Here is a 26,431-nt window from a genome sequence, read left to right on the forward strand (position 1 = left end):
AATTAGTTGACTAGCATACCTCATTTCTTCAATGGTAGTATTTTCATAGTCAATCTTTGGAATTACTATCTCAGTGTCCAGGTCAATGTTTTCAAAAATTTCCTTTCCAGTGATCATAAGTCTTAATGGTTGCTTTTGTTTGACTTCTGTGATGACTAGTTTAACCTTGGGAATAGACAAAATGGTAGAGATGGAAGGACTAGCAGCAAAAATTGGGATACTTGAGGGTGGAGTGCCAATAGGAGTATATGCTGGGTTAAAAACTGAAGTACTTGTCGCAAATGGTGATACACTCGATGATATAGTATCTGAACTAATTGGGTTTGAAGTAGATATAGATAAAATTGTAGAACAAATTGGAATTGACAAAATTGTGAAACTTACTATTATTACAGTTGGTGATGATGGAGCTAAGAAGGCTTGCTCAGTAACTGAAGAAAAGGAATGTAGCTCAGTAGATGAAGTGGTAGACACTTCCATTGATGATACCTGGAGCTAAGATGTTGTAGGTGCTGATGATATATCTGATGTAGATGTGACCAAACCTGGTGAAGCTGACTCCAACCTTGATGATGCTATAGTTTTAGGTGGAGAGTGAGGAAGTGATGCAATAACTGCTGCTGCAATTTTCACTGGATTATCTTCCTCCTTATCTACCTCTTCAGCTTCTTCTTCCTCTTTATCTTCCATCAGTGCATGTAGCTCTCCTGGTGAGACTGTGACAGATGGAGTGTTATCAAGCTCATCATCATTGCTACTGTCATCATCTTTGATTTCTACTAGATCTTCACTGGGCTTATGTAGATGATAGATAGTTTTTCACATGTTTGTAGCATCATTTACAACATGTTCAATGTTTTTGATCAAAATCAAACAAGTGTGGAATCTGATCATCATTTTACCTTCATGGTTTTTCATTTCAGCTTTAACTTCTGCTCCAATGAGACTTGGTCAAAGATTATTTAGAGATTGCTCATAAATATCTTTTACTATTTGGGTGGCTAACTCCCATCTCAGTTGCAATCTCTCTAGTAGTTCTTTTGAGATTTGAGGAGCAATCTGGTTCGGGGATTATTTCCATTTAACCATCTTGCTGAGTACCAGTTCCTCAATCTGCATTTTCTTAGCATCAGTTCTAGTTTCAAATTTCAATGCTTTGAAATTTGTGATGCCAGCTCCTTCCTCCAACTGTTTGAGCCTTTGCTCAAATGTGGGTGCAGGCCTAACTAGTATAGGTTCCTGCTTACCTTTCCTAGTTCTTTTGGTGAATACTACAGTAGGCTTCTTCTTAGGTTTGGTAATGATTACCTTACCTTTCTTCTTTGACTGTTCCTCTGCAGATTCTTCTTCTCCTTCTTCTTCACCTTCTTCTTCTTCTCCTCTTTCTTCTTTTTCTCCTTCTTCATCTTCACCTTTTCCCTCGGTGAGCAAAAGAGAACCGGTAGACATTTTCAATTTTGCTATTTTCCTCTTGCCCTTGCATATGGCCTATGGTAGCTTGATTTCAAGCTCAATTCTGGCCTTAGCTTCTTCATAGGTTCCAAAAATTTGTTGCCTTGGGTCTACTAGCTCATTTACTAGTGCCTCTATTATGTCTTTGGCTTCATCAATATTTACCTCATAAGGAAGAGGTTTTACCCATGCAACTCGGGGTCTGATTTCCTGGATGTACACCTTGTCACAGTCCACCATGAAACATACATCATCTCTGTAATCCTCAACAAGCTTAGGAGGAATCCTGAACCTATTATTCATCCTCTCCTTGAAGTCTTCAAAATAATTTTCCATAATACTATCAAAATTTTTGCCCATTTTTGGTACAAATTCATTTATTTGATACAAAACAGGAATGTCTTTCCTCCATACTACTGTACCTTTTAAAGGGAAAAACTTTTGTATAAAGAAAAATAAACAAATTAACAAAGAACCAAATTTACAAGAGTTGGTTTTAGACCTTATACTATCCATGTATTTATTAAGTTGTTTGAGCAGCACATCTACTAGGTCAAACTCCATGTTTTTCTTCACAACCTTATAGGCTAAATCTATAGCCTCATAGGGCATGCTATTCAATCTGCTAGAACTATACATCTTATATGCAATCAAATAGATTTTGAACCTTAACTCTGCATCAGATATATTGTTAGGTTTTAATCCTCTGCCATCCCATTCAGCTAGGGTTAACCTCTAAAGTTCATCCCAACTCAGGGTTTTAGTTGTCTTTTATTTGCTTAATATTGGCAAACCCGTGATCTTATGAATCATCTTCTTTGTTATCAAGACAGGTTGCTCTAACCACAACTGTCCATTATGCACATGGCTTAAAATGTATCTTATCCATTTCATTTGGAAGTTCCTTGGAAAATGAGGGATATGGGTCAGACCTTTGGTTTCTAGATGTTTGTGCTCGGGTTTTAAGGTTTCGTTCACACACAACTCGACTAGGGCATTATCCATGTTTAGTGTCCCTATTTCTTGAATAGTGCATTTGAAATGAGTATGAATGTCATTTATAAGAGGTGTACCTTTGGTGGAATTTTTGATTGAGCTCCATGAGGGTCAAGCGATTCAGCTATGGTGGGAATGAGCTTGAAGCTGGGTGCTTTCCATTCTACTCCCTTCACAAGCATTTCAAAACCTCTTTTTGCCTTGTTGTTGCTAGTGCTTGCAGATGCCATTTCTACTTGGTGAGTGAATGATTTTGTTAAACAAATTCTTCACTAGAAAATCTTCAAATTCCTTGAACTCTCTTTTGCACTCTTGGAAACTCTTCGCTCTATATATTCTGAATTCGTGGTGAAAAATGAGATCAAATTTTTCCTTTTTGATGAAAAAATCTACCATTAATGCTAGGGTACGAAGGTAGCTAAGATGACCTAGGGTTTTTTATATAGTCACCAACTTACTCGATAAACCTTGCAACTCGATAAACAAACAAAAACCTTTCACATTACCGACCTAGCTCGGTTAAGTCTGAAATCAACCTTGCTCGGTAGATGCATCATAGTGAAATATGTCTAGTATCTAAAATACTGATATGCCTTTTGCACTTCTATATTCTGGAACTGCTTAGGATATTTCTTGAAGATGCAGTCCCTAATTTTTTGATAAGTCTAATTAGAAATGGTGGAGTCACCCACTTCTTGAGTGACATAGCCATTATTTGAATTTTTTGGCTTGGTAGATTTTGGAATCCACTGTTGTCTCATTCGCTTTCGAATGTTGTCATCTCTGACTTTCTTTTCATCTTCAATTCTTCCTATATTCATGCAATTCTTGGATATATGACCAAGTTTGGTACATGTATAACATCTTATAGTAGTATCTTTCTTCCTTAGGTGATGTCTTGCACAGTTTTTTCCAATGTGTCCATATTCTCCACAATAGTGACATCTGCACCAAGTATTGTAGTCCCTACCAAATAATGCTTTGATAACCTATTCTACTGGATTGAATGATTTTGATCTACATTCAGATGCCTTGTGACATTGTTTCTTGCATTTGTGACATTTGCCCTCAAACTTTGGTTTTTCCTTGCATTCATTTGCTTTGTGACCATGTTGATTGCAATTGTAGCATTTACCATTGAATTTTCTTTTACCATTGCTCCAACATCTGTTGGATGTATGACCTAACTTTTCACAGTGATTGCAAATAGGTCTTTGATTCTTTTGGGTACCTTGTTTGGAAGATTATCCTTCTTCATTGTATCCAAGGCCTGCTTTACCTTTTTGTCTATCAAGATTCTACTCATTTTGAAAATTCAATTGATACATATCTGCTTGAGATTTTATCATCCTTTCATTGACTTGTTTTTCAACATTTAAGTCATTTTTCAAGCTTTCATTGATTTGTCTTTCAGATCTCAGATCACTTTGCAAACTTACATTGATTTGTCTTTCAGTGATTAAATCATTTCTCAAACTTTCATTCTCAGATCTTAGAATCATAATTTCTTCATTTGCATTAGATAGTTGTTCTATAAGATCTTCATGCTGAAGGGATAGATTATTTCTTACCTCTAATTCTTCATTTTCCTTGTTTCTCTGTTCCAAAACTTCACATAACCTGATGGATTGGACTTCTTGTTCTCTTTTGAGCTTTCTTACTTCTTCCTACAGAGAACCATTCTTTGCTAGGAGTTCCTTGATTGCTTCATTAGCTTCATTTGAATTGAATGATGGTAAAAGGTCTTCAATTCTTTCTTCAATATACTGATAATCATTCATTTGTCTTGCAAGTTCCTTCCTTCTTTTCAGGGATTGAGAAAGATGCTCCTTTGCTTCATTGAGTTGAGTCATGGCCATTTATAGATCTAGCTTTTCATTCTCAATAGATTTGTCAAGTCTGAATATCTACATTGTCCTTGATCTTTGCTCAAGTTGTCAAACTTTATCCTGAGAACCACAACACCCTGATACCAATTGTTGGAAATAATCAGGACTAACAAGTTTATTGAGAGGGGAGGGGTGAATTGGTAACTCTAAAAATTTAACTCTATTCTCCATAATAATATTTTACCATTCATGCATCTAATCTACTGTATGCATGAAAAGATAAATATCTCTAACACATGAACACATAGATTTGGTGACTGAGAAACCTTCCAATTAGAAAGTAAAACTGGGGTGGGGATGATACCCACAAAACTTCAATACTGTAGTATAAAGTTGGCTGGTTAAGGCTTACAATGATCACTTTTGATGATCTGCCCTATTAGGAGCAAGTAAGATTTCTAGATCCACCTTGTTAAAGGATTTGCAAACATACAATGAAGTATGCACTCTATTAGGAGATTTACAAAAGACTGTTAAGTCTACCCTGTTAAAGGATTTACAAACTGATTCACCTATTAGGATGAAGTAGTAGATCTGGTTACAACTGTTTGTGGATAAGATTCTTTGTGTTCTGATCACCTGATGTGATGGATATAGATTTTTTGTACCAATGTTGACCTTGATGTATTCCTCTATTCTGCTGGTAATTCATTTTCCTTCTTCTCAAAATATTGCAACACACCAAAACAATGATTCTACTTAGCATCTCATTGTGTCAAATGATATATACCATTCCAATATTTACACTAGCAAGGTCAGCCAAAACACAATTGAATAAACATTACTGAGTCGGCCAGGTGGTAGAAAACTTGGGTTCCAAAAACTGACTTAGTGACCTTCTAATACTCGGCATCCACTTCAATACACTGCATCATCATGCACTTGGTAAGAGTAGAGGCATGGTCCATACTAGTCATTCTAAGTAGCTCGAAACTCGGTAACCATTGGTGACTCGGTGAATGTTATCTCACTCGGTAGAAACTGAATCCATTGATAACCTTCTTTATGTGGTAAATAATGATTCCCTTGTTTACTTGGCAAACACTAATTCCTTCCTTTACCTTGTTTACTTGGTAAACACTGACTCCTTCATTTACCTTATTTTACTCGGTAAAGATTGATTCCTTCATTTACCTCATTTACTCGGTAAACACTAATTCCTTCATTTACCTTGTTTACTCGGTAAACACTAATTCCTTCATTTACCTTGTTTACTTGGTAAACACTAAGATCTTTGATGACTCAATGAGCGCTATTTGCTTGGTAAACACTGCAAAGCTTGGTAATCATTAACTGCTTGGAGAACATTGTTCTACTCGATAACTATTGTGATCTCGATAAATACTGTTGAACTTCCCATATGCTCAGTTTCCAAAGGAATGCTCGGTATCAACTGTTTACCTGTGGAATTTATAAGGTAACTGCTGAATGCTCGGTGTGAACTGTAGACTAGGTGATGAGCTCAGTAAGCATTCAGAATTGAATAAGTGTTGTTACTGATGACAAATATATCATAATTCCAACACTAATATCCCACTATCTATGACTCAGGTCTTTCAAACTCATTATGTTCTAGCTACAACTTGGTAACCTTTGATTGTGACAAGGGTCATCCAAACTATGACTCAAGTTGCACTGGTTACAACTTAGGTGCATATGGAAACATTGGGGACTTAGGAGTTGAGGCCTCTTGACTTCCAATTAGATTTGTTAATGTATAAGGTTCATAGTAAATAAACCTTTTGTAATTCTTAGGTTGTTTGTTGCTCTCTTCTTCACTCTTTTCTAAAAACTCATCAATTCTCACATGTGCACTTTCTATGATCTTATGAGTAGATAAATTCAAATATTTATAATTGTTACTTCTATTGGAGTATCCTAGGAGTATACCTTTATCACCTTTGACATCAAATTTACCTTTCCTAATCTCTTTTAGAATATAACATTGGCTACTAAATACTTTTAAGTAACTTACATTAAGTTTGTAACCATACCATAGTTCATAAGGAGTTTGATTTGAGTCTTTCTTTGGTTGTACTCAATTCAAGGTATGCACTGTAATACTCACTGCTTAGTTCCAGTATTTGATTTTAACATTCTTTTCTATCATCACAATTCTTCCACAATCCATGATGGATCTATTCCTTCTTTTAGCTATACCATTTTGCTGAGTTATATAAGGGGATGACACTTATCTTTTAATTTCTCTTTGAGTGGAAAATTCATTGAATTCATTAGAGATAAATTTATCACCTCTATTTGATCTCAAATACTTCAATTTATTTCTATTTTCTTTTTCTACTCTTGCTAGATAACACTTAAACTTTTGAAAGGCTTCTTACTTCTCTTTTAGATACATTCCAATCATCATTCTAGACTAATCATCAATAAAAATAATTAAAATACTTATCTCCACTATACCTTTCCATTCTAATAGGTCCACATAAGTCTGTATGAACTAGCTCCAAGACTTCTTTAGAATGATAGTTATTTCTTTTGAAACTTGTCTTTCCCATCTTAACAATTTGATAATTTTTGCATGGGCCCCTATCAGGTTTCCTCAAGATAGGTATACATCTCAATCTTTTTTTATGCTTATCGCTATCAGATTATCAAAGTTCACATGTCATAACCTTTTATGCAATAACCAACTTTCTTCTACTTGAGCAATGAAACATGAACTTTCACTGAAATCTTGGTAGAATAGATTACCCTTGGTTTGTTTACTAGACCCAACTAGATTTCCTTTTTCATTGAGTAACATGGCCTTCCCATTCATGAATTCTACCTTGAATCTAATGTTATTCAATTGTGTCACACTCAGTAGATTATTCTTTAGACCTTCAACTCAATAATCATTATCACATCTAAGTTCATTGGTTAGTGAGATACAAAATTTTCCCTTTATTGAACATGGTTCATTGTTTCCAAATCTCACACTTCCAACATCATAATGTTTCATATGTTCAAAAATTATTTTTTCACTAGTTATATGATGTGAGCAACCACTATCAATAATCCATGTATCACTTTTACTAACATGAGAGATAACTACCATTTTATCTTCTTCATCATCATATTCATCTTTTACAATAATATAAATCATTTCATCATCTTTACTACTATCTAAATCTTTAGCTATAAATAAGATTTCTTAGCTTTGTCCTTTTAGTCCTTGAAGTTATTGAAATCATTCTTTCCTTTGAGTTTTTTGTGCTTCATTTCATCTTTCTCTTCTCTTTTTGGACATCTTGTAGTAATGTGTCCAACTTCTTCACAAGAGAAACAAATCAAAGGAATTTTACCTTTGTACTTTCCTTTTCCTTTGGGAGACCATCTTATAGTCAACATCAGTATCAAAACTGTCTTCCTCTTCAATTTTAGATTGTTTTCTATTTGACCCTTTTTTGTTTCTTCTTGAGTGATACCTTGGATTCAAATGGAGACTCAAGATTTCTAGAACTAGGACTATAATTACCATAGTTATCTAGTTTAAATGTAGTCAATCTTCCAAGTAGATCATCCAAAGTTATCTTGTTATTTGGATCACATCTCATCTCTTGAAAAGTAGACACTCTAATTGCATAGATAGGAAGAAGGGTTATGAGTACCTTTCTTACCAATTCCAAATCTTCAATTGTTCCTCCAAAGGCTTTGATAGCATTGATACATCCTTTGATTCTCTTAACATAGTTTACAATGTTTTTGTACTCTCTCATCTTCATCTAATCAAACTAACCTCTCAAGCTTTTTTCCTTCACTCTTTTCACATTATCATCATCTCCAAAGATATCCTTTAGTTTGTTCCACATCTCATGAGCAATATGACACCCTTTGACCTCATCAAATTCAACATATTTAAGAGCTGATATTATGTTAATCTTCATAATATTATGATTTTTCTGTTCAACAATCTTTTCCATAGTCAATGTTCTATTAGGAGCTTTGTAAGGATTTTCCACATAGTTTGAACCTTAATCATTAATGGTTTCTATACAAAACTTCATAAGTCATTGTCATGCTTTATTCAACTTGTGAATCTCTCTTCTATAAAACAACTTGATCTTTAACTTAGGTCCTTGAAACCTTCTCTACAAACACCAAGAAGCTCGGATACCAATGGTTGGAAAGATAAGAGGAGTAACTAGGAGGAGAGGGGTGAGTTAGTTACCATAAAAATAAATCCTAGACCACTTAGATGTCATCACAAAACATAAACTTCACTAAAAATATTGATGTTTGGTAAACATAGGCACTCGATTTATACTAGTAAATGATGTAACTTGAAAAATGCTTAACATGCAAATATTTAGATATTATTTATGATTAACCTTACTTAACTTAGTTTCATACACATAAAATAAATAGCATGAACACAAGTGAGACTAATATTTAACATAGAAGCCCAATTTGAAATAAACCACCAATTGTAACTAGTTACTAATTTTCACTATTCTAAAGTGAGCCCTATTAAGAGCCAACCTTGTTAAAGGTTATAAAACACATTGTTACATGTGACCCTATTAGAGGATTTAGTCACCCTATTAGGAGTGGCCTTGTTAGTGGTCTTTTATGTGAGGCCTCGCCCCTACCCATCCTAGCACCGATGATACATTATTATTTTGATACTCATTCTTTTTTATGTCTGGACATTATTGGATACACTGAACATTTTTATGCTATTTTACGATGTGTGATTCTTTACTTCAGTTATTTGATTTTGTCATTTAATGCTTATAAATATGTATAATGATGGAGAAAATGTATGGAACACTAACACTTCTGGTTATGCAAGTCGAAGGGTTAGGAATATGAGTAGAATTAGATAAACAACTATTTATTAAGAAATGGATGCTTTAATTTATATAATTCCTCTAATATGTAATTCACATTATGCATGTGTTTTTTTGGACCTACTGATGTGTGCAATGAGTGTGTAGGAAAATTAACTGAGACAACTCAACAAAAAAGCGGAGCTAAATTACTTGTTAATTTTGTGCTAACCTTGTATTATAATTATTTAAAGGTTGTAATTTGATCTCACTATTATCCTAACTTTTAATTGTTCCTAATAAGTCTTTAAAGGCTTAGAAACATTAAATTTAATTACCCCTATGGGTAAGGTTATGGGTGGGGGTAATTTCCAACCCTTTAGCCTCCTAGGTTGACTCTTAGGGTCACTCAAAAACCCTATTTTAGGTTGACTTCGAAAATGGGTTATTCTCTACTTGGGTTAGTGAAACCAAACCCCCATCTTGAGTTACTTGAAGCCTAGTGGAGTTAAGGACCATACTTAGAGGCATTTTGGGAGTAGTTTTGGTTTTTTGTCACCCAATCCTCTAGTTTTGGAGGAAGTCTTGAAGATTGAAGGAAGAAAGGGAAGCTCTTCTCAAAACCACCATTGCCATAACTCTTCTATGAAGGTAGGAGTTCTTCACTCCATGAATGGTTCATTATGTGTGTTCATGTTTTGAATCTTTCTTGAATCATGTTGGAGACATTGTGTAGTTAGGCATTTCTTGCTTGTGTGTTGGGGATGGATTTGGGAGGGATTTTACCTTGTTTTCTTTGATGTTATTCATATGCCTTCTTGATGTTTTGATTGTTTTTGAGAGGTTTTCATGGGGATGTTTTTGGCAACACTCACCCTTGGATAGGGAAGAAGTGGCCATGTTTGGGGAAAGGGCCTTAGTTGGACCTCAATAGTGTAGAGTCTCCTCTCATGGTGAGAGGAGGGAAAAAGGGTAAGGTGTATGGGCCCCTACTTGTCGTCTCATACCTTGTTGTTATTAAGAATTCTTGAATGTGGAAAAGAATGAAAATCTTTGTGGATATAGCCTCGAAAGGGCCTTGTAAAAGAATGGAACTTCTTAAAGTTTTAGCCCTGAAAGGGCTATGTGATGGTATGGTGATTGACTTCTCCTATTGAGAAAATCCAGCTTTCCCCTATATTGGTTCATTGTTAGAACTATTGTGCAACTAGGTGGGAATGCACATTTAATTTTCTTATCTCTTTGTGTTGTTTACCTCCATGTTGGTTCCTGTTTTGTTTCATGATTTCACTTGATGCAAAAAAGACATTTGATAAGAGTTCTCTTGTGAAAGCCTTGAAGAAAACTCAGTGAATTGTAATAGTATGTAAGTTGTAATTGAATTTGATGTTGGTGCAAAGACATCAATTTTTCTTACTGGTTCCTTCTCGATGGAGCCTTGAACCAGGATGAATAATAGAGGAAAGAAAATATTATAAAATTATCCTTGCAATGCTCTCATGTGGTTCCAAATTTTGGCATATGTATGTGAGAAATTAGAATGATGGTTAATGTCTTAAATTGGAAAATTCTGAGTTTCAATTATGATAATGAAAGGCAATGGATGTGTTGAAGTTTCAATTCAATGTTTTGAACATTAACATGTAATAATAATCCTACATTGTGATCACCAAGCTAGTACATTCATTCTTAACCTCCATTAGTGATGCAATTAAATTTGATAAGAATTATTCATCACTTTTTTGAATTTTGAACATAAGATCATAATCCCTTGATAAGATTCATAAAGAACAAGAGCAATTTGATTAAGAGGTTTTGAATTTCTTTGAATTTAAATAAATAAGAAAGAACACATGCCTTGTTATATGATGACTATATACAAACCATACATCCTTGTCTTTAGATGATTGAATTAACATGAACTATAGTAGAAAGAGAATTATAATCCTTTGCATCCTTTTGCATTAGTGTGATTTTTCATAGGAACTCTACTACCTCAAGAAATGTTTAGACTCATCTTGCATAATAATGAACTTAGTAAGAAAACATGCTAGAACTTGGCAAAAAGAAATTGGTTTACAAATTGAGCACCTCTAGGTCTAAAAACCCTCTCTGGAAAATGTATGGGGAAGTCTTAAATTTCCCCATGTCACAGAGAATATTCCATGAGATATTATCCTTGAATTGCGAATCAAAAATCATTGTTAATTCATTAAATAAAATGCCTTATATAAATTTGAATATATAACATCCATATATATATATATATATATATAATGCCTTTAAATTCAACACCCCAACTATAAAACTTTTGGCATTTAATTCCATAGGACTTATGATACAAGTCGAATCATATAGGAATTTCAAAAAATATATATATCTAAAACTTCCACCCTTCTGTCAGCTAGTACAGGGGCCGATCCATCATGAGGGAGGGCAGGAGAATGTTTTTAACTCTTTTTTTTTTATTAACTAAACTTGTCATGTTATTCTCCCCACCTAATGCTGACCTTGCTTCTTTTAGGGAGGGCAAGTAATGTTTTAATTAAAAAGGAGAGACATACATACTCTCTCATCCCCCCATGACCTTCTCCAAATGCAAGTCCCCCTGCATGACATCTTCCCCACGCAGGAAAAGGGACAGGCCTGCCATGCACAAGCTTGGGATAGCGTGGGGCAGGCCTAGGGTGGGGTAGGTATAGTTGGGTAGTTAGTAGTGGGGGGGTGGGCGGGGGGGGGGGGGGGGTAGTGTAGGTTATATTTTCATTTTATTTTTTTATGTATGTTTGATTAGTAAGTTTAATTAGTATATTAGTTAGGTTGTGTAATTAAAATATTTTAGGTTTAGGTCAGTTTTAAATTTAAAGTTGAATGTTGATTATCATTTTTTGTTTGAATTTAAGTTATTTGTTTTTAGTAGTGTTTGGTTTATTTAATTTTTGTTAACTGTTTAAAGTTAAGTAGCTCTAATTTAATTAAGTTTAGATTTATGTTAATTTATGTAATATTAGTTTAAATTAATAAATTTTCTTATAGTTAGTATGTTAGTTTTTAGGTGGTTGTGATTTAAGCTAAGATAGTTTAGTTTGTTGATAAAGTTTAGATTGTTATATTTATAATTAAGGATTACCTTAAAACCTATATTTAGATTATAGTTCTTAGCTTTAGGAAGTAAGGTTATAATTCTTTTAGGTTGGTAATGGTGTTGATATTAGATAGTGGTTAGATGATTGAATAATATATTAGTTCTATTTAGGAAGTTTTTACATAAAATTGAATATTGTAATTTAATACAATTTTTAAAGTTTCATTAATTAGTTTCATCTTATTATGAGCTCTATAGATTGATTTTAATGTGGACTTAAAGTTACGATAATTCAAATCAAGATTCAGATTAAAATATAGATTCATTGAATTATTATAGACACCAACTTTAATAGTAAACATTAAATTAATTAATTAGATTGTATAAGTATGTGGAGTTAATTGTCAATTAAGATGTGAAGATTGGTAAGTTATGAAAGCTTGTTTATTTTTATGATCCAATCAGAGTTATATTAATTATATTTTTTTAGCTTTAGAAGTGTTTTTTTTCTAATAAATTTAGGTCTAAAATTAGTGGATAGTAAAGGTTTAATTAATTAGTATAACTCTAGTGCTCATTGGTAAGGAAAGTTAATGGATACATTAAATATTAATTGTCATAGTATGCTTTAGTTTAGATTTCATTCATTCAAATTTAATTTATAATTATTTCTAAGATAGTTGTACTAATTCAGTTTTAAATTAGGGATTGTTGAACTTGTAAATTAGCTTAAGTTTATTTATGATGAAAGTTAAATTAATGATTAATTCATGTGTGAAGATTATAAAAATTAGATGAATTGTAGAGAATCTTTGATTATATTTTGAACACAAGAATATCAAGCTTATAGTAGTTGAAATTTTAATTCTCAAAAAAAAAAAAATGCATGTGTGTTTGCCCCTAGATTTTTTGGCATGACATTTTGGTATCAAAGCCTGTGTTTCAACACTACGAACCTAAAACCATTATGCTTCTGAACTTAACTAAAAATTTTAATTATGTAGGATGCCTCCTATTACACGGAGCAACCGATGAGGTAGAGGTCGTAGGGCGAGAGGTGGTAGAGTAGGACAGGAGGATGGACCTCCACCTCCACCACCACCTCCACCTCCACCACCACCGAACCCAAACCAAGAAATTATAGATGCACTTCAAAATTTGATCGGTGTAGTTCAGCAAAGACTAGTACCTGTAGTTTAGCTAGGTCAATAGATTCCAATTGTGGAAGTGGAGGGACCTAGAGGAGGCAGACCCAAAGTCAGAGAGAGGACTACAAGTCCCCCGCAAAGATAGTTGGAGGGACATGGTGAGCATGAGGAAGAGTCAATACACCAGAGAGCACCCCCACTTGACAGACCTCCTAGACATATAGGAGATGATATTAGGGAATTGATTCGACTCGGGCCACCATTATTTACCAGTTCCACTAAGGGGATAGTAGTAGAGGCATGGTTATAGAGCCTATAGTGGTACTTTAGATTACATCCATATGGGAGTAATCTAAAGGAATGACTAGTAGTTCATCAGTTGAGAGGAGATGCCTCCAATTGGTGGCATCAGGAGGAGACCATTGGAGGAGTGAGCATGGATACCCTCACCTGGGAGTCATTCCTAGAGAGGTTCAGGGAGAGGTACCTGTCTGAGCACTTCAGGCAAAAGCAGATAGAGGAATTTCATTCACTACATCAGAGGGGTCTCACAGTGGCTCAGTATGAGAGCAGGTTTCTCGAGCTCATTCCTTATGTCGAGTACATGAAGGATGAGAAACTGCGAGTACATTGATTTATCATGGGCCTAAATTTCTCACTTCAGGGTCCAATTCATATGGCCTTTTCTACCACTTTAAGATAGGTTGTTGAGGTTGCACTAGTTGTAGAGGACACTCAGGGTAGACAGGAGTCATGGGATCAGTCTCAGAACCGAAATTCTACCTAGCAGAAACCCCCTTGGAAAGGGAATCAGAACTACACAGCAGGGTCCTCTAAGGGCCAACAGTCTTAGCAGCAGAAACCCCAGTAGCAGCAATAGAAACCCTCATAGGGTTATCAGGGCTCCAAGCCCAAGTAGTGGCACTCATAGAGTCCAAGGAAAGATTAGAAAGTACAATCCCCATAGTCGCAGCCAACGAAGACTCAGCAGTCTTCTAGGGGTGGATTCAGTGGATCTAGCAGGTCAGGAGGCCCACAATGGTGTGGATCATAGGGTGCCCAATCTTATACATGAGTACCATGTTACACTTATGGTGGCATGGGGCACATTTCTAGAGAGTGTACTCAGGGACAGTCCTCTAGTTGTCAGAGAGGGGCATTTTTAGAGCCGACAATTGGCAACATAGGAAGATCCCATAGAGTTTTTACAGCGGTTAACAACTGCTAGTTCGAGCATCAGGCTATAGTTATTGAGGCTATAGGTAGTATACAAGGTAGCATGGTTACTATTTTATTTGATTCTAGAGCTACTGATTCATTTATATCTCCTTTCATTGTGGAGCGTTGTGGGCTAGTGGCAGTTAGTTAAGATGTCAGCTGGGAGGTAGAGTTAGCCTCAAGAGCCAAAGTGTCAGTCAGTTCCATGGTGCATAGTTTCCCGATTAAGATTGGAGACATGTCCACGATTTCTGATCTACGTATTACCCCTCTAGATTCTTATGATTTTGTTCTTGGCATGGATTGGTTGTATGCCCACAGCGCCAAGATGGATTGTTGACAAAAGAGGGTGGAATGTGTGGATGAGTATGGTATCTCTAGAGTGATCCTTGGGATTAAGAGACCCATATCCCTTCGTATGATTTCTGCTATGCAGCTAGATGGTGCATGAAAAAAGGATGGCAGTTGTTTGCTATCACCATCAGTGACAGGGAGGAAGATATAGAGGGAGAGTCATCCCTTGATGATTTTCCTTTTTTTTAGGAGTTTGTAGATGTTTTTCCTTCAGAGCTCCCTGGTAGGCCTCCACCTAGACTAGTGGATTTTCATATTGATCTTGTGCCAGGAGTAGAGCCAGTGTTGAGAGCACCATACAGGATGACTACTCATGAGCTTAGTAAACTTAAGATTTAGTTGGAGGAAATCTTAGAGAAGGGGCATATTTGACCTAGTGTGTCACCTTGGGGTGCACCAGTGATCTTCATTAAGAAGAAGGATGGATCACTTAGGTTGTGTATTGATTATTGGCAATTGAACAAAGTAACCATCAAGAACCGATACCCTCTTCCTAGGATTGATGACCTCTTTGATTAGTTGTAGGGTGCTCAAGTATTTTTGAAGATTGATCTCAAGTCTGGTTATCATCAGTTGAGGATTGTGGATAGTGATATTCTTAAGACTACATTTTGTACTAGGTATAGTCACTACGAGTTCATTGTCGTGCCATTTGGAATCACGAATGCTCCAGTTGTATTCATGAGCCTCATGAATGGAGTATTTTGTACCTTTTTGGATAATTTTGTGGTTGTTTTCATGGATGACATCTTGATATATTCTCATGATGAGAAGGAGCATGAAGAGCACTTGAGACAGGTATTGCAAAAATGGAGGGAGAACCAGTTGTTTGGCAGCTTGTCAAAGTGTGCATTCTTTAGACCTGAAATACATTATTTAGATCATGTCATATTAGGCGATGGTGTCTCAGTGGACCCATTGACGATTAGGGCCATCATGGATTGGTTAGCACCCACCAGTGTCACTGAGGTGAGGAGCTTTATCGGTCTAGCAGGGTATTATCGATGCTTCATTGCAGGATTCTCTAGATTGGCACATCCCATCACATCTCTTCAAAGGAAGGGAAAGAAGTATGAGTGGACAGAGATGTGTGATAGACCTTTTCAAGAGCTCAAGAGAGCCCTCATGAGTGCACCAATTCTTGTAGTACCAAACCCATCCACAGACTTCGTGGTGTGCACTGATGCATCTTTGTATGGTATAGGGGCAGTCCTTATGCAGGATGGTTGACCCATTTCCTTTGAGTCTAGGAAGTTGAAGACTCAAGAACTCAACTACCCTACTCACGACCTAGAGCTTGCGGTAGTAGTTCATGCCTTAGTGAGGTGGCAACACTTTCTACTGGGTCATAGATTTGAGCTTCATTTTGACCACCAGAGCTTATAGTACATATTCACATAGCCAAACCTTAATGCTAAGTAGAGAAGGTGGATGGAGTTCCTTTGTGAGTACGATTTTGATGTTCATTACATCAAGGAGAAGGAGAATGTAGTTTCAGATGCCTTAAGTAGAAGGTGGCATGAGTTATCATCTATGACTACTTGTACCGATTTGAGGGAGAGGATTCTTCAGCACTTGCCAGCAGATGAGCTTTATATAAAGGTTAGTAAGGTGGTGCATTCTCAGAGACCCTTAGAAGGGAAGTATTCAGAGTATTCCTTGGAGTTTGATGAACTCATATGCCATAGAGGACGTATGTATGTACCTTCCACTGGGGGATTGCATGAGTTCGTTATACTTGAGGCTCACAGAGCATCTTATGCAGCGCACCCCGATGTTAAGAAGTTACATGTAGATTTGAGACAATTATATCACTAGCCAAGCATGAGAGTGCAAATTGTTAACATAGTTGAGAGATGCCTCGAGTGCTAGAAGGTGAAGGTAGAGCATCGGCATCTTAGTGGGCTCCTTCAGCCTCACGAGGTTGCAGAGTGGAAGTGGGATGTTATATATATGGACTTTATTGTTGGTCTCCCCTTGTCATCTCATCGCCATGATGCCATTTTGGTGACAGTTGACACGTTGACTAAGGTTGCCAACTTCTCTCTCGTGCATACTACATACATAGCATGGGACATAGTGCAGGTGTTTCTATGAGATATTGTCAGACTTCATGGCATTCCCTGTAAGATCATCTCCGAGAGGGACTCATTATTCACCTCTTCTTTTTGGAGAGAGTTGCAGTTGGAATTGGGTACTAGGCTCAATTTTAGTACATCATACCATCCTCAGACCGATGGGAAGACCGAGTGAGTGAATCAATTTTTGGAGGACATGTTGCATATGTACATGATGGACTATCAAGTCAAGTGGGAGGAATACCTACATCTTATCGAGTTTGCCTATAACAATGGGCACCATTCTTCCATAGGTATGCTGCCTTATGAGGCCTTGTATGGAAGACCTTGCAGGATGCCGTTGAGTTAGGATAGGATCAAGGATTGAGTATCTACTGGCCCCCAGTTGGTTAAGGAGATGGAACAATAGGTGACTCTGATTCGATAGTGCCTGAGAGAGGCACATGATTGACAGAAGAAGTATGCAGATGCAAAGAGGATAGATCGAGAGTATCAGGTTGGCAATAGAGTTTTCTTGAGGGTGTGGCCACATAAGAGTCTGATTCGATTCAGAAAGGGCTCTAAGTTGGCACCCCAATTCGTTGGACCGTTTGAGATCCTAGAGAGGATAGGACCAATTGCCTACCGTTTAGCCCTGCCACCTAGCTTGTCATGCATCCACGATGTGTTTCACATTTTTGTACTTAGAGGATACATTTATGATGAGTCTCATATTATAGATTGGGATGCTTTACAGGTGGAGTCGGATGGCTAGTTAGCGCCACAGCCCATCTATATTATTGCCCAATGGACCCTAGAACTTTGAGGTCAAGAGCTAGACTAGGTTAGGGTCTAGTGGGATTGCTATGATGAGGTTAGGGCTTCTTGGGAGGATGCAACACAGATCTGATCATAGTACCCTTATCTTTTTTATGAACTCTAGGAGGAAGGTCATGCCTAGTGGGGGAGGATGTGAGGCCTTGCCTCGACCCATCCTAGCACCGATGATACATTATTATTTTGATACTAATGCTTTGTTATGTCAAAACATTATTGAATACACTAAACATTTTTATGCTATTTTAAAATGTTTGATGCTTTACTTTAGTTATTTGATTTTGTCATTTAATGCTTATAAATATGTATAATGATGGAGAAAACATGTGCAACACTAACACTTTTGGTTATGCAAGTCAAAGGGTTAGGAATATGAGTAGAATTAGATAAACAACTATTTATTAAGAAATGGATGCTTTAATTTATATAATTCCTCTAATATGTAATTCACATTATGCATGTGTTTTTTTTGGACCTACTGATGTGTGCAATGAGTGTGTAGGAAAATTAGCCGAGACAACTCAACGGAAAAGCGGAGCTAAATTTCTTGTTAATTTTGTGCTAACATTGTATTGTAATTCTTTAAAGGTTGTAATTTGATCTTACTATTCTCCTAACTTTTAATTGTTCCTAATAAGTCTTTAAAGGCTTAGAAACATTAAATTTAAGTACCCCTATGGGTAAGGGTATGGGTGGGGGTACTTTCCAACCCTTTAGACTCCTAGGTTGACTCTTAGGGTCACTCAAAAACCCTATTTTAGGTTGACTTCGAAAATGGGTTATTCTTTACTTGGGTTAGTGAAACCAAACCCCCATCTTGAGTTACTTGAAGCCTAGTGGAGTTAAGGACCATACTTGGAGGCATTTTGGGAGTAGTTTTGGTTTTTGTCACCCAATCCTCTAGTTTTTGAGGAAGTCTTGCAGATTGAAGAAAGGGAAGCTCTTCTCAAACCACCATTGCCATAACTCTTCTATGAAGGTAGGATTTCTTTACTCCATGAATGGTTCATTATGTGTGTTCATGTTTTGAATCTTGCTTGAATCATGTTGGAGACATTGTGTAGTTACACATTTCTTGCTTGTGTGTTGGGGGTGGATTTGGGAGGGATTTTACCTTGTTTTCTTTGATGTTATTCATATGCCTTCTTGGTGTTTTGATTGTTTTTGAGAGGTTTTCATGGGGATATTTTTGGCAACACTCACCCTTGGATAGGGAAGAAGTGGCCATGTTTGGGGAAAGGGCCTTAGTTGGACCTCAATAGTGTAGAGTCTCCTCTCATGGTGAGAGGAGGGAAAAATGGTAGGTTGTATGGGCCCCTACTTGTCCTCTCATACCTTGTTGTTATTAAGAATTCTTGAATGTGGAAAATAATGAAAATCATTGTGGATATAGCCTCGAAAGGGCCTTGTAAAAGAATGGAAGTTCTTGAAGTTTTAGCCCTGAAAGGGCTATGCGATGGTATGGTGATTGACTTCTCCTATTGAGAAAATCCACCTTTCCCCTATATTGGTTCATTGTTGGACCTATTGTGCAACCGGGTGGGAATGCATGTTTAATTTTCTTATCTCCTTGTGTGATGCAGAGTTACACACCGGAAGTGTACTCTTGGTCTAGATTGCACTTAGACCCTTCAAACAAGCCAAACTTGTTTCTAGCCTTAGGAGATCCTTAAAGGACCTTCCACTCTTGGCAAATAACCTTCTCACAAGGTTTGACAACCTTCTCAATGCAAGGAACAGGTAAGCAAAGTCTGCTCCCAATTTTTCTTTAGAAATAGTATCCCTCAACTAGGCCAAAACAAGGATCTATGCTTTAGGCCTCTCAACCACTTGATCTGATGGTCAACACACCTTCACCTATCCCAATGTACTCTAAATCAACAACTTTTCAGATTCCCACACTTTTGTAATACACCCAACCAATACCTACCTAGTAAATCCTAGTAGGTCAGCAAAACCTGAGTTTCAGCAATATCTTTTGATTTCCCCAAATGACTTGGTAAATAAAATAGAGTTTCAGATACCCTTTTGACTCCCCTTAAAGACCTCCAAATCTTAAAATCTCACTCCACTCCAGCATATCCCAACCTATGCAAAACACGCAGTCCTAATAGGCCTAATTAGGCTTGGTTTGTTAAGCAAGTGCAAGGAAATGGGTACACAGAATAAGATACTAACTTGTATGGTGTTAGGGAAGGTCTAAGACTTCCAATTCAACCCTTGGTTGCACTCCAATCAACCGAACTTCACAATTGTACTTCCAAATCTGAATTCCGAGTTCAAATTCTATGCCTAACTTGAACTAGGGCCTCATTGAATCTTGGACTCCCACCATAGAAACTACTCCTACTCCTAGAATCAACAAATGGTACATTTCTTCTCTCAGATTATTGGGTTTTGCACCCCTGAGGCCAATTAGGTGCACTCTAATGGCTCATTTGCACAAAACCCTGATTTTATGGAGGGTTTGGGACTGGTTTCACCCAATTTGCTCTAACTTTGTCCAAACTCCTTCAAATCACTCCAAATAAAATGCAATGATTCAGTGGGACATAAAACTCTGCAAATCCACCATTAAACTTCTAGTCTCACGTCCGTACCACACGTGCAACCTCTGAAAACAGCGAGTTAAACAAAAAAATAGGGAGTTCTTAATTCATCCAATGAAAAATCTGTACAATGAAGTTCCTCTGTTCTTTTGGGAAGAGGATCAATATATTTATAGCCTAATGACACCTAAAAACCGACCTCCAAGGCAGTTAGAGGTCGAATGTAACTAATTTGCAAAAGTTGCACAGTTTTCTTGCAAAAGTTGTCAGCAACTTTTTTTCTAAACTGTCGATATGAGCAACTTTTCATATGAAACCCTCCTAAACACCTAAAACATATATACCCTATAGGCTACTTACATCCTTGGTTTATAGGGTCACCAAATAAGATGAAGTGCCTACACAAATGGGCTCATATTTATTCAAACCTTTCATAAAACTTCATAAAACCTCTAATTACATCCAAAGAGGTATGAGGAAGGAAGAATGAAGACAAGATGGAGTTTTTATCCATTCCTCTAATACCAAGCTTTGTGCTCTGCACCATACTACCCCTCTCCAAAAGAACTCAAGTCCCTTGAGTTGGGAATGGTGTTAAATTGATAGCCTGCTTTCTCTATCTCTGCTTGAGTCATCCATGTTGCATCCTCCTCAGGTAACCCAGCCCATTTGACCAAGTAGGTATAGTATGTGCCTCTTCGTGTCTCCATAGAAACTCTCTTGTCAAATATGCACTCAATTTGGAGTTTATGTGTCTTTGGCAATGCAACATCAGTAACCTGCTCTTCCAGACCTGTACCTGCATCCACAATATGAGTAGGTTCTTTGAAAGCAAACAAATCAGAGATATTAAAGATTGGTGACAATCCAACATCCGGTGGCAATTCAATTTTGTATGCATTGTTCCAAAATTTTTGTAGGATCTTAAATGGACCAATTTTCTTTGCCATCAACTTGGTATGCTGTCCCTTTGGCATCCTCTCCTTCTTCAAATGGACCATGACAAGGTCTCCAACCTTGAACTGCAAATCCCTTCTTTTCTTGTTGGCATGTTCTCTGTACTTGTCTGCAGATTTAGACAGTCTGTCTTTCACTTGGTGTTGTACCTCCTTCATCACTTGTGCAAAGTCTTGAGCTTGGGCACTTCTCCTCTCCATCTGACTGACATCCCTTAACTCTAGTACTCCCCTTGGGTGTTCACCATAAACAATTTGGAATGGTGTCAAACCAGTACTTCTGTTTACTGAATCATTGTATGCATATTCAGCTTGTGGTAATATGTTATCCCATGATCCACCATATTGTTGTGCCAAGCATCTTAGTAGGTTCCCTAGTGACCTATTTGTTACCTCAGTCTGCCCATCTGATTGAGGGTGATAGGCAGAAGAAAAATTAAGGTTTGTTCCAAGTCTTTTCCAAAGAGTCCTCCAAAAATGTCCTAGGAACTTGGAGTCTCTGTCTGAAACAATAGACCTTGGTAAACCATGGAGTCTTACCACTTCTTTGAAGAATAGACCTGCAATGTTTGAAGCATCATGTGTAGTTTTGCAAGGGATAAAGTGAGACATTTTGGAAAATCTGTCAACAACCACAAACACACTATCATTTCCTGCCTTAGTTTTTGGTAATCCCAATACAAAATCCATGCTTATTGAATCCCATGGTCTGTCAGGGATAGGTAGAGGAGTATAAAGCCCTGCATTTGATGAGTGCCCTTTAGCCTTTTGACAAATTATACAAGATTCCACAAACTTTCTTACATCGGTCTGCATTTTTGGCCAATGGTAGAATCTCCTAACTTGCTCAAGTGTTTTGTCTAATCCAAAATGACCAGACATGCCCCCACTATGTTTTTCTTTGATTATATTCTCTCTATATGATCCCTTAGGAATACATAATTGTCCCCCCTTAAACAATAAACCATCTTGAATTAAAAAATCAGAGAGCTCTGTGTGATACCTGCCTTCCATGCTTTGGCAAACTTTATAAATCTCTTTGAAATCCTCATCTTGGCTGTATAGATCCTTCATACCTTCTATGCCAATGGTTTCAAGTTCAATTGATTGAACTAGGAGGTTTCTTCTGCTTAGGGCATCAGCAACTTTGTTTGTGATCCCTTTCTTGTGCTTGATTGAGAAAGTATATGCTTGGATGAACTCCATCCACTTCATGTGCCTTTGATTCAATTTTTCCTGCCTGTTAAGAAAGCTCAAAGCCTAATTATCAGTAAAAACAATAAACTCCTTGGAAAGTAAATAATGCCTCCATCTTTTTAAGGATTGGACCATAGCATACAACTCTAGATCATATACTAAATATTTCTGCTTTGCTTCATTTAACTTCTCACTAAAGAAGGCTATTGGTCTGCCCTCTTGACTCAATACACCACCAATAGCTTTAGTGCTTGCATCACATTCTATGACAAACACTTTGTTGAAATCAGGGAACTTTAGGACTGGTTCTTGTGCTATCTTCTGCTTCAGCATTTGGAAAGATTCTTTTGCAGCATTAGTCCATACAAAATGACATTTCTTGCCCCCCTTAATGGTATCCACCATTGGAGCAGATATCCCACTAAAATTCCTTATGAATTTTCTATAAAAATTACATAAACCATGGAAACTTTTAACCTCACTAGCAGTGGTAGGAGATGGCCAATTTATTATAGCTTCTACTTTGGATGGATCCATTTTCAAAGAGTCCTTAGAAATAATGAAACCAAGAAATATCAGTTCATCCTTCACAAATATACACTTTTCCAAATTGATCTTGAGATCTTCCTCATGCAATCTTTTTAGGACCAAATCTAGATGTTTGAAGTGTTCCTCTTTATCCTTGCTAAACACTAGTATGTCATCTAGGTATACCACAACAAACTTGTTAAGGAAAGGCTTAAGTACCTCATTCATCAATCTCATGAAGGTTCTTGGGGCATTTGATAGCCCAAATGGCATCACAAGCCACTCATAAAGACCCTCAGTTGTTTTAAATGCTGTTTTCCACTCATCCCCTTTTCTGATCCTTATCTGATGGTATCCACTTTTTAAGTCTACCTTGGAGTAAATTTTAGCCCCTCCTAAACAATCCAACAAATCTTCCATTCTTGGCATGGGAAACCTATACCGGATGGTTATCTTGTTTATAGCCCTTGAGTCCGTACATAGCCTCCATGTTCCTTCCTTTTTTGGTGCAAGTACTGCAGGTACTGCACATGGACTCACACTCTTCCTAATCAGACCCTTAGACAGCAACTCTTCTATTTGTCTTGCTATCTCCTCATTCTGTTCTGGAGTCAACTTGTATGCAGCCTTATTTGGTAAAGTGGCCCCTGGTATGAGGTCTATACAATGACTCACCTCTCTCTCTGGTGGTAAAGTAGATGGTACACTCCCTGCCACAATCCCATGATACTTGTTTAGCAAATCCCTAACCTCCTTGGGTCCTACATCATCTTTTTTCAAATCTGCTCTAGGCTTGACTAGGTTCCTTGATTCTTGTTTTGGTCTTACCACTATTGCAAAGCAGGGTGTGTCATTTTCTTTTATAGTTTTGAGGAATTCCTTCTCCCCTACTAAAGCCACACTACTAACTATATGGTCTGATTTGCTATCATCAGGCAATGGCCTCATTGTATACTTAACACCTCCCTTAGTTATTGTATAAATGTTGGTTTCTCCATCATGCCTTGATTTTACATCAAACTGCCATGGCCTTCCTAATAAGAGGTGACATGCATCCATCTCAGTGACATCACACAAAACTTTATCAGAATACTCTCCTAATGTGAACTCCACCCAAACTTGTTCATTTACCAATGTTTGTTTGTCTTTTGTTAACCAAGAAGCTTTATAAGGGTATGGGTGTGGTATCCTAGGCAACTTTAATTTATCCACCATTTCTTTAGATGCTATATTGTCAGTTGATCCTGAATCCACAATTAAATTACATACCTTTCCTTTCACCTTGCAATGTGTCCTGAACAATGTTTTTCTCTGAGGTGGTTCTGCAGGTTGTGGCACCTTCAAAAGTGTCCTTTGCATCATGAGGCACTCTCCAGTTTTAGGATTAGCAAGTTTGGAGGTTGTGGTGTGATAGGATGAGATGCTTTGCCCATCCTCTTCTTCTTCTTGCAATAGATTAATTCTCCTATCTCCGGGTCTGCTGCTGTCTCCTCCTTTTTGGGGACATCTAAAGGATTGATGCCCTGTCTGGTTGCAAATAAAACACCTGCCAGTGAAGATCTGGCCTCCTCTGCTCCTGTTGCCATTCCTTCCTCTATTGCCATTATTGCCTCTGCCTCTAAAAGATCCTCTTTGACTGGTATCAATATTCTGATTCTGATTTTCATCTCTGAAACCAGAGCCTCTGCCTTGAAATCTGCCCCCTCTTCCTCTGAAATTATTGCTACCTCCTCTTTTGTTGGTGTTTGAATCACCTCTCCTCTTATGCTTCTCTTCAATCTTCAATGCAAGATTAAAACACTGGTGTACAGACTCCAAATTCACCAATGTCAATTCATCTTGAATAGAATACTTCAAGCCACTTACATATCTGGCTAGTTTTTTTTTATTTGTCTCATTGACCTTGGCTCTCAATGTCAAGTTATGGAACTCTTGTGTGTATGTGCTCACATCAAGATCCCTTTGTTTAAGGTTATGCAACCTTTGGTTCACAAGGATTTCATAATCCTCGGGCACAAACTGCCTCTTGATCTCTGCTCTCATTCTTTTCCAAGTAGTTATGGGCTCCTTGCCATCCTCAGCCCTCTCATTCTGAATAAAATTCCACCAGCTTAGTGCTGCACCCTTCAACTTAGTCTTGGCAATCTTTACTTTTTGGCTTGGTGGAATGTGGTCACATTCAAAGTGATTGTCCATGGCTTCAAGCCAATCAATGCATTCATCAGGATTGAGTTTTCCTTGAAATGTAGGGATCTCTCCACCCTTGACTCCCATCCTTTCTAGTGCTTGTAAGAGAGGCCTTTGATCAGGTGGTACTGCTGCTACATTGTCATCTTGCTCCACCTCTTCATTTTCTGATTCATAGTTTTCTCCTCTCTTCAACTTGCCCTTGAGTCTCTCCAACTCTCTCTTGACTGCTCTGTTCTCTTCTCTAAAGGCCCTACTTTCAGCCATTTGTTCTTGTACTATCTTGGCTAGTTTTGCATTTGTGACCCTCAGAGGGAGAGCCCTCTCTGGTCCATCTTCTCCTTCAGACATGATGAAAACAGGTCTTAACCTGCTCTGATACCACCTTGATGCAGAGTTACACACCGGAAGTGTACTCTTGGTCTAGATTGCACTTAGACCCTTCAAACAAGCCAAACTTGTTTCTAGCCTTAGGAGATCCTTAAAGGACCTTCCACTCTTGGCAAATAACCTTCTCACAAGGTTTGACAACCTTCTCAATGCAAGGAACAGGTAAGCAAAGTCTGCTCCCAATTTGTCTTTAGAAATAGTATCCCTCAACTAGGCCAAAACAAGGATCTATGCTTTAGGCCTCTCAACCACTTGATCTGATGGTCAACACACCTTCACCTATCCCAATGTACTCTGAATCAACAACTTTTTAGATTCCCACACTTTTGTAATACACCCAACCAATACCTACCTAGTAAATCCTAGTAGGTCAGCAAAACCTGAGTTTCAGCAATATCTTTTTATTTCCCCAAACGAATTGGTAAATAAAATAGAGTTTTAGATACCCTTTTGACTCCCCTTAAAGACCTCCAAATCTTAAAATCTCACTCCACTCCAGCATATCCCAACCTATGCAAAACACGCAGTCCTAATAGGCCTAATTAGGCTTGGTTTGTTAAGCAAGTGCAAGGAAATGGGTACACAGAATAAGATACTGACTTGTATGGTGTTAGGGAAGGTCTAAGACTTCCAATTCAACCCTTGGTTGCACTCCAATCAATCGAACTTCACAATTCTACTTCCAAATCTGAATTCCGAGTTCAAATTCTATGCCTAACTTGAACTAGGGCCTCATTGAATCTTGGACTCCCACCATAGAAACTACTCCTACTCCTAGAATCAACAAATGGCACATGTCTTCTCTCAGATTATTGG

At 37.4% G+C, this 26,431-nt stretch overlaps 1 protein-coding gene across 1 annotated transcript; it reads right to left on the bottom strand.

Moving 5' to 3' along the window:
- Window positions 1-20,905: 20,905 nt before the first annotated feature.
- Window positions 20,906-25,576, bottom strand: LOC149533910 (uncharacterized). Its single transcript, XM_089805925.1, has 3 exons — window positions 23,555-25,576; window positions 22,653-22,831; window positions 20,906-22,553 (listed from the first exon to the last, which is right to left on the bottom strand). Exons 1-3 carry the CDS (start codon window positions 25,574-25,576, stop codon window positions 20,906-20,908), a joined length of 3,849 nt encoding a protein of 1,282 aa, XP_089662051.1.
- Between the last annotated feature and the right edge of the window lie 855 nt (window positions 25,577-26,431).

Source organism: Cupressus sempervirens, chromosome 10 (genome assembly GCF_028749045.1).
Source record: "Cupressus sempervirens isolate cs-2001-9-10 chromosome 10, ASM2874904v1, whole genome shotgun sequence".
In the NCBI taxonomy this organism is placed as follows: Eukaryota; Viridiplantae; Streptophyta; class Pinopsida; order Cupressales; family Cupressaceae; genus Cupressus; species Cupressus sempervirens.